Source organism: Anser cygnoides, chromosome 15 (genome assembly GCF_040182565.1).
Source record: "Anser cygnoides isolate HZ-2024a breed goose chromosome 15, Taihu_goose_T2T_genome, whole genome shotgun sequence".
Classification (NCBI taxonomy): Eukaryota; Metazoa; Chordata; class Aves; order Anseriformes; family Anatidae; genus Anser; species Anser cygnoides.
In genome coordinates, this window is record NC_089887.1 from 855,001 (window position 1) to 871,667 (window position 16,667).

Consider the following 16,667-nt stretch of genomic DNA (forward strand, 5'->3'; position numbering starts at 1 on the left):
GTTTCAGGGTCGATGTTTGGATAACCTTTCCATGGCTCACCAGGACGAAATTCTAGGAATAGAGATTCAGAGAAGTTTTTTTTTTTAAACAAACAACAACACAAAATAGTTGTCTAAGCAATACTTCTCTTAAGAGATGTCTTAAAATACTAAATCGTTTAAGTATTTAATTTACTTGAGTCCTCACTGTCTTCATTTCTGTTTTTTTTTTTTGGTCCCATCTCACCAGGGTAAAATTCTAAAGCATGGAGACACGCTACTTTGCACAATAAAACTACTGCTTTCTATTTCTTTCTGATAAAAACACATCCTAAATGTTTTTTGCAGGTTGTTTCCCTGCCCATCCACATGTAATGACCAAGGAACCCAGAAGAAACACTGCTGAAGAGTAAGAACCATGAGAACAGTAAGCGGTGGTGGTGCGTACCTGGTGGCCAGTTAACACTGCTAGAGCCATTAGGCGATTTGGCACGGGGCCAGCCATCCCCAATAGATCCAGGAGGACTGGCTGGTGAATTACTGCTGTTCATAAAGTCATATGGAACAAACGGAGACTCTTCCAGCCTAAAACCACTTGAAATAGCACCTAATAATAAAAATAAAAAAGTCAAATATTTTCTATAGACAATTTTGTATATAAATTGTAATTATATATATAAAAGTAAAAATATGCCCATGTAAAGCATTTGTAAAATACATAGCAGAATACACTATCCTCTTATGATGAGAAGCTACACAAGAAGTCATAGAGGTGTATATAGTCTAAAATGAAAGGTCCCTGGATACCTCAGGAGAAAACCCTAAGAATACAAGCCCATGAAATCCTCTCATTAGAGTAGTATACTTATTACATTTAACTAAAAGATTTATTCAAGAGGGTAAGACCATTCTGTGAGACCCCAGCTGGATAACACGTAAATACATTTCACGGTGGGAAGGCTCTTGGAAGAAGTAGCTACAAAACCTTTAAGACCTTTAGGTACTGCAAAGCTCTGTAAATTCTACTCATATTTCTGGTAGGAAAAGAAAAAAAACAACAGTTTCAGAGCAAGAAACGAAAGCACTACTGCCCTGGTTTTGGCTAGGATAGAGTTAGTTTTCCTCCTAGTAACTGCTGTGGTGCTGTGCTTTGCATTTAGGATGAGAATAACGTTGATACCACGCTGATGTTTTAATTGTTGCAGAGCAGTGCTTACACCAGGCCAAGGACTTTTCAGCCTCTCGCTCTGTCCTGCCAGCGGGCAGGCTGGGGGTGCAGCAGGAGCCGGCAGGGGACAGACCCAGGACAGCTGACCCAAACTGGCCAACGGGGTATTCCGTCCCAAATGGGTATTCCACCCCATATGGCGTCATGCTGAACGATTAATGTGGGGTGGCTGGCCGCGGGGGGCACACCCCTGCTCGGGGATAGGGTGGGCACTGCTCAGCGGGTGGTGAGCAATTGCACCGTGCGTCACATGTGTTTTGTACACATCATTAGCAGTACTACTATTGTCACTATTATTATTTTTATTTTCTTTTCTTTCCTAATGAACTGTCTATCTCAATCCACAAGCTTTCATTTCACTTTTTTCCGATTCTCTCCCCCGTCCCACAGGGCTGGAGGAGGGAGAGCGAACGGCCGAGCGGCGGTTTAACCCGGCCGGCAGCTGAGCACTACAGCTATACACAATCAGCTTGATTTTATGCAAATACCACAAGGAGAAGTTTAAAAGTTACATATTCCTCCAGAACTGTAGAATATCTTTCTCTTTGCCATCTAATAACTTTTACTAGTGCTTCAGTACCACATAGAGTTCAAATGATCAAATTTGTAACATTGCTGTAGCTGTAGGTAATGTTTTCTGAACAGCATCAACACTTGTGACCCCTGTGGGTAACAATCAGATGAAGTTTAGAGCAAGCAAGTGCAGTAGCAGGATGTCTCCACTAGATGTTTAAGGCAGCCATGTCACAGCATTAGAACAGCTGACGATTCTAAAAATATCCAAACAATCTGAGGACTAAATGGTAATAGGAGACTAGAGACATTTTACAACTATCTTTAGACACAGAACCCTTGTGCTACAGACTCAAATTTTAACTGGATGAAATGTCAAGCAACTGAAACAGTTGAAACGTCATATGAATCCTGATCACTGGAATGAAATATAAAGCAACCATATCTGCCTCCTCTAAAAACAAAGTACACCGATGGTACTATTCTATTCCCTCTACATTCTCCCCATTTTAGGGATGCAAATACATTAATTACTAAGATCTATAATTAAAAGGTATCAGAAATTAGCAGAATGTGTGCACACAGAATTAAATTACCATAAAACACCTTAAGACCAGCACAGTGGGGCTGGGGGTTGTGTTGTAGCTAGAATATCTAAAGCTTTTGTTTTAAAAATATATGAAGCTTTTCAATCCAGATTAATGTAAGCCTAGTAGCAATATTCACACTTCTTAGTCTTCAACATGAATCCTCCAGAGTGTTTCTACTAGTCTCACCACAACATCACTTCTGTAAGTAAAAACATTCAAGAAAGCTATGGGCTGCTGTAGAAGACAAGCAGCAAGGTTGTCAGAGACAATGCAATACAAATTGACACCTGCAAGCAACACAAATATTACAACTGCAAGTGTAAATATGCAAACAGAGAACATTAAAGTCTGGTGCATTGTGTCAGATGCTATTTAATGACATATTTAACATACCATGTTTGCTGGAGTTTTGATCTAACGATGTGTTCACAGAAATGCTGTCTACTGTAGTCCATTTCCTCAACCGAGATTGTGGCTCTTTAATACTGCTCATATCCATGTTTACATTCAAGTTTGAGTTCATTCCTAAAAAACAAATATAGCTTATGACAGACAGACAAAACGCCTTTTTTCCACCAATTACCACTATTGTCCTAATCAACATTTAAGAGCATATTACTATGGTTATTTCATGCTTCTAAGTCTGTTTGAGAAACATTATAGCACTTAATACAGTGAACTTACTATAGACAGAAGCTTAAGCTAAGCAATGCAAAGCACTCTGAAGTTCTCAGTTGATGTCTTCATGCAAAAACACATCAGTGGAAGAAGCCATTGAAGAAAAAAATATAAACATCTTAAAAATGCGGCATTTCTAATACCAGTCTAGCATCAGTCTAACAATTCAACTCATCTGTACAAAGTGAAAGTACTGTACCTTGGAGAACTGTGCTCAGTAATAACAGACACCTCTCTCCCAGCAGGAGGGTATGTCTGTATTCATCCCTGTTCTGCAAAACTTAGGTATTGGCATTTATTGGCAGTTAAAAATCTCATCCCATTCTTATTCAGGCTGTTCAACAGGATACCTCAGCAGCTTCTGAACCACACTGAACACAGATGCATAAGCACTTTGCACAGAGATTCACAAGTAATACAACCGCCTCCCAGCGCCATTTATTTATCCTGTTTGCACTGAGTATTAAAACCTCACTAAGAGAAAAATACAACTTGGCTTTACCTTTTCTAAGCTGTTGTCTGTATTTCAAAACATTTATCGACGAGAGAATCAACATAATTGTTGCCAACCTAAAGCAGTCCAAATATCTGTGAGAATCAACTATCTGGGGCTTGAACACACCCTCGCTTTGGACTGTGACATGCCTGCACTCTGTTACCAATTAGGGATTGCCAGGTCTGTAAAAATTCCTAATTCACAAATCACAGCTGGTTACATTTCCAACCCTTCAGATCTATTTACTTAATTTCTGAAAATAAGGCATGACATTTTAACTTTGAGCAAGAGACACAGGGAATTTCTGACATCTTTACTAGAAATAACTTTATTCAGAACTGGAAACTGGTGCTTAATTCTGTTCCCGAATCAAAAGGCACTATCATACAGAAGCTTCCTCCCTCAAAGAACGAGGGGATGTTGATGCCAAGTTTTAGGAAGTATCATAGAATCACTGAATGGTTTGGGTTCAAGGTACCTTAAAGATCATCTATTTTCAACCCCTCACAGGGGCAGGGACACCTTCCACCTTCCAAGCCCCATCCAATCTGGCCTTGAAAATAAATGGAACAACTACTAATTGCTGAAATGGGGTGAGAAGTCCAATCACTCTGATTTCTAACACCTCTCCCTCTGTTGTCAGTACAGTAACCCATGCACAATAACCTTTCTATCAACTCCAAAGAAGCTTGCAGAAGACCTCTAAAAAGACTAGAAGGATCGCAAGCTGGCAAATAGGCACATCTAGCTGATAAGGTTAATTCCAGCCCCTTGATAAGCACAGATCCATGGCCATAGCTCCATATTTGAAATCTGCACTGAGCTATGAACATCAGTACCTGGACATAATCTCTAATTCAAACAGTCTTCCCAGAAGCCATTTTTCATACCTGATTGTGGAAGACTTTATATTCCTCAGCTATCTTTACCATTTGGCAGTACCACATGGTACTTTTTAATACCCAAGATTCTTAAATTCTGTAAATGAATTAGGATGTGACTGCAGCACTGGTTAACTGGAGAGAAAGAACACACAAACAACTGCCCCAAATCTCTGCTTCCGATGAACAAATATCTAGAGAATCTTGACAAATTTGGTTACCTAGAAAGCAAACAGGACGTCCCTGCTTTCATGGCTGGGTCTCCTGATGCTAACGTTAGGACACGGAGAAAATAATATACCCGTGAGATTTTCAAGAAGACAACTTGGCAAATCCAGCTCCTTCTCACATGACTGCACTACTATATGCACTTGGAGGATGATACCAATACTCGTCTTTGCTCAATTTTTCACAGAAGGGTGAAGAAATTCCAGGAACCTGTTATTTCTACCCTTAAGCCTTTTATTTGAGGACTGTGTGGCTCCACTTGGTTATACAACTATACAGTGCTACGCCAAAAGGATCCCAAAGCATTCTTACATATACTGATGGTTCTTGGAATGTAGCAATAATTAAGGTGAGAAAAAAGCTGCTTAACAATATTTTAAGACATTTCAAACCAAGAAATAATATCTCTAATTGAAACAACAGGAATCTAATAGAGACAGGATGCAAATGCTCAGTAAGAAGTCTGACAAGAAAGTTAAATATTCCTTTTGTTAGAACTAAAAGCGCCTCTAATAGCTAAGCAAACTTCATGTTTATGCCTTGCACTTTGAATAAAAGCAGTAGAGAGATCTTGATGCCAATCAGCAGCAGCAACCGTTAAGCAACAGCCTGGACTTAAGACTGGCCACAAGCAAGATTCCAGTGTGCCACATGCAATGCAACAGCATGGCTTGCACCGACCCACCGGCTCCGTACCACCACCTATAAGCACAAGGATTTCAGCAGCAGTCTCTAATAAACTTTTCTACAAAGGGCAATGAGAATGCAGAGGAAGTCAGCCCAACAGAACTGAAAGGATTAGAAGATCGTAGAAGAAAAGCAAACTGAAAAGGAGGAAAAAATAGGGGCAAATGGTATACACTTATACTAAGTATAAGATAGCATTAAAAAGGGACCTAAAATAAGGAGAAAATATACAAGCCTGGAATTTCTGAAGTAGAAATTGGACAGAAGCCTGGAAATGTAGGGAGAAAGAAACAGGAGATATTTGTATTTACAAGTTTCCAGACATTTCGCCTGAAATGAGACACAACCATTCTTTAAAAATGCAGAGCATTTTAGCGTAAAAATGCTAAAAGCCTTCTCTTCTGTTCAAAAGCACTAGAAGGTAAATTAACATTTTTTCTACCTATGCAATTCCAGATTAATTTAAGACTTTCTTAAAATTCAAAGAAATGAGACCACTTCAACAGATTCTTTGTAGCGCTTCCACTTAGTCTAAAAGTCCTTTAGCTTAGTCCTTAGGAGTTGCAGTTACAAAAGGACTAGGTCATCTTTGGGACCCATAGAATAAGAAAGAAACAAAAGCAGACAGGCATTCTATAAGAACATAAAACATTTTGCACTAAAAGAGACAATTTCTGGGAATGAGTGTACTTGTGAAAAAAGATACTTGGTGAACAAAGGTAACTTGGATGAGTCCCATAAAGAATTACTACTATTGTTAAAATGGAAAATACTAACAGGATTGCAACCGCTATTGTTTTCAGATGAAGAAGACTCCAGGCAAAGTTAAAAGAAAGGCTGTGTCCTGTGTCACAAAAGCACTGACTGACTGTATGAAATTAGCATGGAGAAACCCACCTATAGGGAAGCTGCTGAATGAATTTATTGGTGATGGCCCTTTCTGTAGCTCAGGAGTAGTATGGGGTATGACATTCTCAAGGAAAGATTTCATGGTGGGTTGATGGAGTGACTGCTGTTGAGACGGCGGAGTTTGCTGCTTCATTAACAGGTTTGGATCAAGCTGACGGGACTGTTGCATCATCTGTTGCTGCATACTAAGAGATCGACCCTTAAAAAAACAAAGCAGTTACAATATAAGTAGTCAAAAGCTTTTCCACATTTAAAGAAAGATAATGAAATGCATTTCTGTTCTGTGCATCTTAGCACAACAAATATCCAGCATTAAGCTAAAGTGTATTCTTTTAATGGTTGTTAAAATCCTATTCATTCTTGCACACTTTTTTTATATAGCTTGTAACAAAAAATACAGCTTAGGATGAACAACAGTTTTTAAAGATTATTTGAAAAGTTAATAATAAATGTATTTACCTGCTGCTCCTGCTGTTGACGACCACCAGAAGGCATGCTTCTTTGATTCTGCGCTTTTTGCTGCTGAGCCAACAACCGCTAGGAGACAGTGTTTTGGTGTTGTTGTTTTTTTAGAAAAAATTATATCTGAGAAGTTTCTACTTATAGTTTCAAACAGAACACAGAGCATCTACCTTCTTAGCTTACCTGTAACTGGGAGATCTGAGAAAGCTGGTTTAACTGGGACAGTTGATTCAACATGGCTACCTGTTGTGGGCCAAAAAGTGGGCTCAGGCCACCGTTGTTTGGTGCATACTTCAGTAATGATACTGGAACCTGCAGAATGGACCAGTACAAAGAGCGACTGACTAACATGTGCAAGTACTTATACAAGGTGTAGAACATTATAATATCTGATTAACAGTTGCCTCTTTTTGAAACACTAATTAGGCCAAAGTAGCTTTCAAATATTTACAGAATAAATACCAGCAACACTGATAAATGGAAATTTTTTTCTGAAGCAGCATTTTGGTAGTTTATACATAGAAAGTTTTATGTACTCAATTACCTGAGGGGATAGTAATGGAGGAGGCACTTGAGCACGTGGATTAGGCTGAGATGAATTAAGAGGTTGTGCTGGAGGCTGCTGCATGCTCCTGGGCTGTGCTGCTATATTACCAACACCAAACATACTGGGATTGCCATTCTGGGGAAAAGACAGATGGTTAGTGACAACGAAATACTTCTGCTACTTATCCCACCCCTATACATTTGAATTAGAAGTTAAAAACATATCAATCACATTAGTAGCTAGGACAAATAATAAAAGGTATTAAATGCTGTCAAGTAACATGCCAAGGATATGCACACAGCCTTACCTGTCTAACAGAATTCAAGTTTTGCATACCCAGCCCTGCTAGGGAGCCAAGGGCTTGGTTAGGTAGTGCACTATTTGAAGGGGGAAGCTTCATGTTTTGATTGGACATAAACTGCATGTTTTGGGACTCGTCTGCTACAATGCCATCCTGATTGGACAGACAAACCGATGCGCAACAACCAGCCAGCAAGCAAGCAGAAGGGAGAAACCATTGCCAGGAACAGAAGGGAAGAGTCACATGACAGTCCAGCATCAGCAGGAAATAGGCAGAAAACAAAAGAGATCAGGTTAGTTATTTGCACTGCAAATGAGCTACAGAAAGTGCTTAGTATTATATATCAGTAAGTTAAAAAAGAACAAAACATATCCTATGGATCAACAAGAAGGCACTAAGTTTTCTCTCCACTAAATGCAGAAAGCTAAGGAGCACACAAATAATTACTTAGAATGCTGAGTCAAAGAAGTTAAGAATGTTCCCCAGTAAGACACCTACTAACCTTATCAAAGTAAGGACCGCGATCCATGGAAGACTCTTTGGAAATCTGAGGACGAGAACCGGGGCCTTTTCCAACCACACGATTGTAATCTCCAACATTGAGGCCATGCTTATCCATCTCCATTCTCTTATCTTGCAATATCCCTAAGAAAAGGTGAGACTTATGGTGATGACATTGAAGGATTATTCAGTTTTCCAGATAAACTAGAATAGGTTTATGCTTATGAAATATCGAATACTGCTTTCAAGCTAGATACTAATAAAAGAAAGCATCAATTTAGCTTTAAGCTGTCTGGGCTTTGCTTACAAGGAAAGGAAACACTATGAATCAACAGCTACAGACAACTCAAAACTTGGAATGAGCAAAGTGTCAACATATTTTGCTAGGCTTCACAAAAAATACTATTCTCAGTTTGCTCTTAAAAAACAAGACAAGTATAATTAAGTTTCCAAGTGTTAATGGCACCAAAAAAAAGCAGCACCAAGCACTGTATTGGCTTTGAAGTTGTATCTTTATCTTACCTCCCCCATTTTTATAAGATTTCAGAGGCCTTTTAATTTGATTCAGTTATTGGGTGGGTGGGGGGAAATCACTACCACCAAAAATCTTATTTAGCTGAAAACGAAATTTTAAAATATTTGTTTTTATTAAAAGCTAATTGTAAAATTTATCTTCCATTGTTAACGCCACTAGGCAAGTTAGAAGATCAAAATATAAGCAGTAGTTAAGCAGTCTTTAATACTTTACTGCAAGCAATGCAAGAGAATTACTTTCCCAACTGATGTTTTAAATTCAAATTTAAAAATTGAAATAATTTAAACATGAGTTTTTCTATTAATATTTAAATCTAAAATGCAAAGAACAGGTTATTTGCATAATATAGACTGTGAAAATACCCAATTTTAAACTAGAATTTAAAAAAGTGCAACTACAATGAAGTCAGTGCCACAATCACTTTCCATTAAATATTCTATCATATATTGTTGTAAAGGTGCTAAATATATTTTTATTTGCTAGAGGAATCATAATGGCAAACAGTTCCAAATAAAAACTGCTCAAGTGATTTTGCATTCAAGTAGAAATGTATCTTAAATAACTGTTCAGTATTAATTTATTTCTTAGAACTGAAAATGTGTTTCCAAGAACAAACCACAATGAGTGTGGTATTCAGAACATTTCTGTTCATATTTTAGTGAAGTTGGTCAGACAGCAGTCTAGATACTTATGTTAAAAAAAAACCCACACCACGAAAACATTCTTTCATGCCAGCTCAGTATGTAGCTTAGCTTGATTTATGGATGAACATTACGGATGTATATCCATACGGATGATATGGATGAACATTATGGATGATTTAAGCTTGATTTTATCAAGCTTAGCTTGATTTATGGATGAACATTACTGTAGCAATCAGGTAATTCAGGTATGTAGCAGTATATGCACAATTATTATTTTTTCTCTACAAGGGCATTCTTTTTCTTTAAGGAAATTCTTTATTTATGCACACACACATATATAAAGGAAATTACTATAAATATAGCAATTTACAGAATTACTTAAACTAAAAGAGACTGGAATGGAAAGCTATAAAACCTAGCTAGGTTTTCCCTTTCTTACCTCCAGACATGTCCATCTTATTGCTCTGTATGGTTTCTTCTGGTGATTCTCTCTGAAGTAATAAAATGAATCATAATTATTTAATAATAATCTTTTTAAAAGCTAAAATAAAGAGATTCATATATATTATTTCAATTCAAACCTGCAAGAAAAAAAGACATCAAGGTAAATTAGACTATTTAAAACGCATTTTCTCCCTTTATTTGTTACCCATTGAAAACAGGTATCTTTACCAAAATACACATGTAACAGTACGTAAAAACAACAGACTACTGGATGAATACCTGGGTAGTGTTTACAACATCGCCTTTCATCGGTAAATAGGTCTTTCTATGTTGAGAACGTAAAAAGGAAAAGGGGATCACAGAATCATTAAGGTTGGAGGAGACCTCCAAGATCACCTGGTCCAACCATGCCCCTTACCATACCCTCTTGTAGTGAGGGGCCCAAAGCTGAACACAGCACTCGAGGTGCAGCCTAACCAGAGCAGAGCCCAGGGGGACGATCACCTCCCTGCTCCTGCTGGCTGCACTATTCCCGATACAAGCCAGGATGCCGTTGGCCTTCTTGGCCACCTGGGCACCCTGCTGGCTCACGTTCAGGCAAACATCAACCAGCACCCCCAGATCCTCTGCCCGAAATGGATAGCACTGCATGGGGTTGTTGTGACTAAAGTGCAGGACCCGGCACTGAGCCATGCTGAACCTCATCGCATTGGCCTCTGCCCATCGATGCATCCTGTCCAGGTCCCTGTGCAGGGCCTCCCTACCCTCCAGCAGGTCGACACTTCTCCCCAACTTGGTGTCGCCTGCAAACTTACTGAGGGTGCAAATTTACATCCTTCCTTACTGAGGGATGGGTGATAGGGAAGATGAACAGACGTAAAAGAAAAATACTATGAAAGAGAACATTAGACAATTAAGCATTTTCATTTTTGTGCATTATAACTAACACTCTAAGACAGCGTTACAGATGGGAAAGGTATAATACTTACTGAAAAACTAAGATTTGTGAATTGCTTAATGAATGGATTGATCCATGTTTCATCTTGCTTATTTCCACCTTTCATTATTCCCTTAAAAACAGAAAGGAATTCCTGTGATACTCAGATATTGTTTACCCCCTACTGCTTAAATTAAACCACAAAATGTTACGAATGAAGATTAAAGCTTAATGGTACACCACCCAGTGCAGCAATCTGTTCTTAGCTTTTATAAATGACAACAATGCAAAAGCCTTAACTACCTTCTATGGGAAGTCATAATTACCTTTGTGGGCATTTTTTTCATATATGGTGGCCAATTTAAAGATGGGTTAGCTTCTTGTGAAGAACTGCTGTTCCACATTCCAATCTCTACATCCTCTTCTTCCTCCCAGCTGGTCTGACGACTGCCAGTCAATGGCATATCATCTCCACACCAACTATCTTGCATAGATTTAGGCCCTTGTTGTGAAAAAAACCCAAAACATTAACATTTCAAACAAAACAAAGGTCTCCATGCAAATCAGCTACTAAGAACAGAAACTAAAAGTGAAGCAGTTATTATTTAACCCTGACAAGCTTCAGATCAACAACAGTCTGGTGGTGAAGGAAAGAAACACCACCAACGAGCAGCTGCTGTGACAAAAACGCACCATGAGGATATTGGCATCAGTATTAATCAGCTGCCCTTAACGCAGAGAGAAGTTAGCTTTACATTTACTTCAAGACAGAAACCTTCAAAAAAGTAAAGCTTTTAGATAGCTATTTCACCTTTAGTATCTTTATTCAAAGATGGTGCAAAAAGCACTCACCAGGTTTGTTTGAAGCCTGTTGACCAAGAGAAGCGTTTCCCCAGCCAGAGGTGCCTCCTGCATCGCTGATGGGTTCTCCCCAGCTAGTACCAGTATCCATGGGCTTACCCCACGCTGAAGTTCCATTATCTACAGTAGTGGCTGGAGTAGAAGGCTCTCCCCAACCTTTTCAAAGCAGTATGAGTTACTGGCATGTTTTTTAACAGGACTTTAAAAGCCACTTAAAAGAATCACGTGCTTTGCCTTTTCTAGACCCATAGCATACAATAAAAAGCATATTAATACACATTTACATTTTGCATGAAGGTAATTATTACAACTGTAAGCTGTTCCGTAAAATATGCAAAAATACAAATTCCGTATGTAAATAATTTCATTCTGATAATGGAAATTTCTAAGATACTAAGTTCCTATGATCTGCCCCTTATATTTAAGTTATTCCTCTTTGCAGTTGAAAAAGACAGCACAAAACACTTTGCATATACCACACAAACTCATCTACAAGTATTATTTACTGTCCTCAATACTACAAGATTGCAAAGCCTGATCTTGAGTTCATATAACACAACCATCCTTCATTCTGCCTTGTAGTAGCTCAACTTTTTTTTTTGATTCTTTGGCAAAATTAAGTCTTAGAATTAAATGAAGAAAACTTTCATTCCTCAAATACTATTTTTAACATTTTCCGTGTTCCCACTCCACAGAATTCCAGCGGAGCTGTTTAGCCTTTGTTACTCAAGCTATTTAAAATGAGAACAGAACTTCTGATTTGTATGAAGTTATCAAATGTTTAAAAAAAATGCACACAAAAAGATAAAAAATAAAAAGGTACTTCCATTGCCACTTTCCCCTTTCCACTCTGAAACTGAAGTATTGTTATATGAAACAAGAACAAGAGAATTGTTTTACAATTAAATGAAAATACAAATTTGCGTAAAACCAAGTCTTACCAGAACCCGAACTGCTCTCCTTGCTAGACATGGCACTTGAAGACAGTAGCTGCTGATGTACCTGTGCTTGCTGGTCTGAACTGCTGCTACTGTTTGGGACATTTTTATTCCACATATTCACATTTTTGTAGTTGTATTTGCTTGGATCACCCCAAGCAGAAGTTCCATCATCAATTTCCATTTTGCGGCGTATTGATTCAGGGGATGGCTCCTCCCAGCCAGTGGGTTCCTCCTCCTTTGCTGGGGCTGGCATCGGTCCACCCAGCCAGCCTGACCCCGGTGGTTTACTGGTGGCAGATGGCGCTCCCCAAGATCCAACATCTTGTTTGTTCCATTCCGGAGAGTTGACTGGCTTTGACGAATCCCCCCAACCTTGAGGCTGACTGGATTTAGGAGGGTCTCCCCAGCCCTGGTTCTGATTAGACTTTGCAGGCTCATCCCATCCTGAAGAATTATTCGGGTTTGTATTACTACCTCCCCAAGTAACAGAATTTGATTTACCTGGCTCATTCCAACCAGATACTGATCTGTCACTGTCGCTACCTCCTCCTGAACTAGATTTCTTAGCCTCGCCCCAATGGTTACCTCTTGAATTTTCACCCCAGCCATCACTGGCAGAAACTGCCCAACCCTGGCTGGCCTTTTGCCCATCGACCCATCCCTGTTTGATCTTCTGTGTGTCATTCCACGATGACTTTTCTTCTTTGCCACTTCCCCATGATTGATTGCTCTTGACCATTACTGTAGCAGCAGAATCCTCTTCCCACCCCCCTTGGCTATTTGACCCTTTGGAGTCTCCCCACCTTGTAGCAGACTTTGGATCTCCCCACCCTGATACAGATGAGGTATCATTATTATTAGGGCTAGGTCTATCCACACACCCCCCTGAGCTGGAAGTCTGTGTCACAGAGCCTCCCCAGGCCTCTGTCCCATTGTCAGTTTTTCTTTCACCTCTTGGTGATGTTTCGGTATCCCAGGCAGTGTTCTGTTTGATTGGAGTCTGTCCCCAACCAGAGTTGGAAAGGACACGCGGATCTAAGTCAGTTCTGTTCACTATACTTTGGAGTAATGCATGCTGGTCAACTTTTCTTCTCTCTCGATTCTGTCCTTCTGTAGTAACTCTGTCTTCATGGCATCCAGTGCTCTCTGTACTACCTTCACTGTCCCCCGTACCTGTTTTGGCCCATGAGCTGTTCTGCTCAGTTATCTGAGACACAGCAGAACTCTGGCTGTTAAGGTCATCCTCTTCAGTAGATTTCCATCCATTTGTAAACTTCCTGGTATTTCCATTTACACTTTCATTGGAATGCTGATTACTAGGCAGTTTACTCCATTCACCATTTGAAATGTTAGTGCCAGTGTTTTGTGCAGGGTTGCCCCATCCTCTTCTACTTCCGCCAGCACTTGCACCATTTCCACTTCCCCATGGCATATTCTGGGAGTTGACTGTCCCTGCTTCCCACACCCCTCCTCCTTTATTCCCATTGATTTGAAAGTTAGTGCTGCCAGGCCCACTAATGCCCGACTGCATTAGAGTTGCATTCACAGTGTCACCATTAGCTTGGCTGTTCGGGCCTGAACATTTGTCTCCAGAGTAATTAGAACCATAGGCACCCCATGTAGTACCATAAGATCCACCATTTTTCGCCTCACCATTGCTAAGGTGAGAAATGGAAGTGCCATTTGTAACTGGAGAGGCCTGAATCTGAGAATGATTCATTGTGCTCACACGCCAGGCCCCATGCCCTGTATTATTAGGCAGTTCGTTAATCTGCACTGAACCAGCAGAGTTTGGTAAACTAGAGGTCATAAAGTTAGTAGTGTTATTTGGTCCATTCATTTCAGTGTTAAGGTTTTGAGGTTGCCCACTGAATGAAACCTTCCTTGTACCATTTACTTCAGAATCACAATTTTCCTGAAGGCTTCCCCAGGAACCATGGGCTGAACCACCCACTTTAGAGTTAATACTCTGACTGTTAGATATCTGACCTATGGTACTGCACTGAATATTTGTGCCAGAATTACCACTCCCTACAGACCCTTTCAGGGCATGTCCATTGTTCTCCAATACAGGCCAGGCACCATGGTTGCCATTTGAATTCAAAGTGCTTGGATTTAACCCTCCATTTGATGAAGAGTTTATGGTGCCCCAAGCATTCATTCTATTGTTGCTACTTTCAGATTTGCTGTCAGGAGCATCCACAGAAACTTGACATGTGCTTATTATGGTCCCATGGGATAAACCCCATGGTCCATTAATACTTCCATTGCCCACATTATTGCTGTTGCTACCAACCACAAACTTATTTTGAGAACCATGTCCAATGCCATTTCGAATGCCATCATTTTCACCACCTGTGCTCCCTGAAGCCATTATAACGAGGTTTCTCTCTGACCCAGAGCTAGAGGCAGAGTCAGTGTCCATACATTCTGATGTCAACTCTGGGTCACTGCCAGTGATTGATGGCCATGCTTCTTTGTCAGAGCCGTCTACAATAACTTTATCCCAGTTTGTGCTGGAGTCACTGTTTGAAGAGACTGGTCCCCAGTGAGAATTTTCATAATGGGATCCTAGACCACTGTGGTTCAGATCTAAAGATAAGGAAAGTCCAAGAACAGTATTATAAATATAGCATTGTTACTTCATTGAACAGAAGACAAAAACTTACAAAGATACTAAGCCAAAAATTACCTTACTTATTTTAACACTAGTTACTGAAGATTACAGAGAAAACTACAGTACAGCTGCTTAGAACATTGCCGTACGTATAACCTAGAACAATTTGCACTAGCCATGTGAAGTGGCATTTTCTCAAAGCATAATAACACAGTTCTTTTTTTTCCCCCAGAGAAAGGTGTGTTGTTTTTTTTTTAATACTCTGTATCACCACATAAAATATTTCATATAAAAAAACCATACATGTTTAAAATCAAAGGGATTCTGAAAGGCAGGAATCTGAACTGGATATTAAACTGATCTAGCACTAGCAAATGCTATGTGCCAATAGCTGGAGAAACACACAACATTAAAAAGATGTTATATAAGATTTCTTAAATACAAGTTATCTTTCTTCTTTTACACAACAAACACAAAACTCACAAGACCAATCTGAAGTTCTGCTGCTGCAGAAGCACAGATTAAGTGTAGTAGCTGAACTACTGCTTCATTTTCATTTATGTAAGAATTACTGTTTCTTATTCAATTAATAGGCTGATTACATCCAGTAATAAGGAAGAAATACATCTCAATTCACTTACAAACTTTTCATGGTTAAATACATACACCATGAAGTATTTACTATAAAATTAAGTGCTGCAAATTTTCAAATTTCATTTCATATTTCTAAAGCTTTATCAAAGAGATTTTTTTCCAAGTTGTTAAATCAAAACACAGATGCAGCAGAAGATGAAACTATAAGAGAATGAAGCATGTGGGAAAACTGTAATGAAGAGGGCAACAGAACACAAATACAAAACCTGTCAGTGCAATTTTTTTTTTTTAGTATTTCCCCTGAACTGAAAGAACAGTAGCAAGTCACATTTGGCTGCCCATTAAAACATTGTGTTTTGTTTCTTAATAATAAAGATATTTACTTTTCTCAGTAATGTTTCCCCTTACTTAAAAAAACAGTTTTTGTGCTCCCATTCATTCTGATTTAATTACTGGATTTGCATAGCGCATGCCTCACATCTGACTGGAAAAGGCTATGGTCACATCAGCTGAATACCTTTATGAAGTTGTACCTGTCCGTGTTGACAGACAGAGCTCACAGTAACGAAATGCCCCAATTACACATCCTTAGTCTTCTCAAAAGCTGTTTATACAACGTTTAGGGACTGGCTGCTTTTAAAATACAATGCTAATTTATAAGCCTCACGTGTTTCCTAGAAAAACATTTTAATCGTGAAGTCTGAAAGGAAGCTGGCAGTGCCTCCAGTTCCCCCCTTCTGCTACAGGGAATGCCAGTTCTGCACAAGAACTTCTGAAGCCCCCAGATGCTGATGTACACCAATCCCCTTCATACAAGTAGTAACAAGTAACTGAGCGTCAACTACTCTACTAAAGTCACAACTGCCACCTACTTCAAGGTTAAAACATACAAGATGTAACTTTTGGCAGTAGCTCAGCTGTAAAACACAGCACGCATGTAAAGATATTTGGCATGAGCCAGTTCTTTGTACTCTGACTCCACCACCAAATGGGCAGATGCAGTTTATCACATCTAAACATGACCGATGGATTTGAAGAAAAGCGTAAGTGATGTAGCTTTAAAGAGATCTTGATTCAGTGCTCGTCTCAAAAGG

General features: G+C 39.3%; 1 protein-coding gene across 8 annotated transcripts in view; it reads right to left on the bottom strand.

Annotated features, from left to right (window-relative positions):
- Nucleotides 1-16,667, bottom strand: part of TNRC6A (trinucleotide repeat containing adaptor 6A) — a 50,228-nt gene that overhangs the window by 5,219 nt on the left and 28,342 nt on the right. For 2 of the 8 annotated variants that reach the window (XM_048067595.2, XM_048067586.2), the window contains 15 exons: nucleotides 12,363-14,954; nucleotides 11,413-11,577; nucleotides 10,887-11,062; nucleotides 10,613-10,693; nucleotides 9,619-9,670; nucleotides 8,002-8,144; nucleotides 7,506-7,652; nucleotides 7,196-7,333; nucleotides 6,835-6,963; nucleotides 6,649-6,726; nucleotides 6,178-6,388; nucleotides 5,516-5,548; nucleotides 2,704-2,835; nucleotides 428-586; nucleotides 1-52 (listed from right to left, as the gene is read on the bottom strand). The exon at nucleotides 1-52 is cut by the window's left edge and continues 89 nt beyond it. In XM_048067595.2, the coding sequence (XP_047923552.1) occupies nucleotides 1-52; nucleotides 428-586; nucleotides 2,704-2,835; nucleotides 5,516-5,548; nucleotides 6,178-6,388; nucleotides 6,649-6,726; nucleotides 6,835-6,963; nucleotides 7,196-7,333; nucleotides 7,506-7,652; nucleotides 8,002-8,144; nucleotides 9,619-9,670; nucleotides 10,613-10,693; nucleotides 10,887-11,062; nucleotides 11,413-11,577; nucleotides 12,363-14,954 (4,288 nt within the window). The remainder of the gene's footprint in view (nucleotides 53-427; nucleotides 587-2,703; nucleotides 2,836-5,515; nucleotides 5,549-6,177; nucleotides 6,389-6,648; nucleotides 6,727-6,834; nucleotides 6,964-7,195; nucleotides 7,334-7,505; nucleotides 7,653-8,001; nucleotides 8,145-9,618; nucleotides 9,671-10,612; nucleotides 10,694-10,886; nucleotides 11,063-11,412; nucleotides 11,578-12,362; nucleotides 14,955-16,667) is intronic. The other 6 variants (XM_048067615.2, XM_048067590.2, XM_048067620.2 and 3 more) reach the window with 4 other exon arrangements.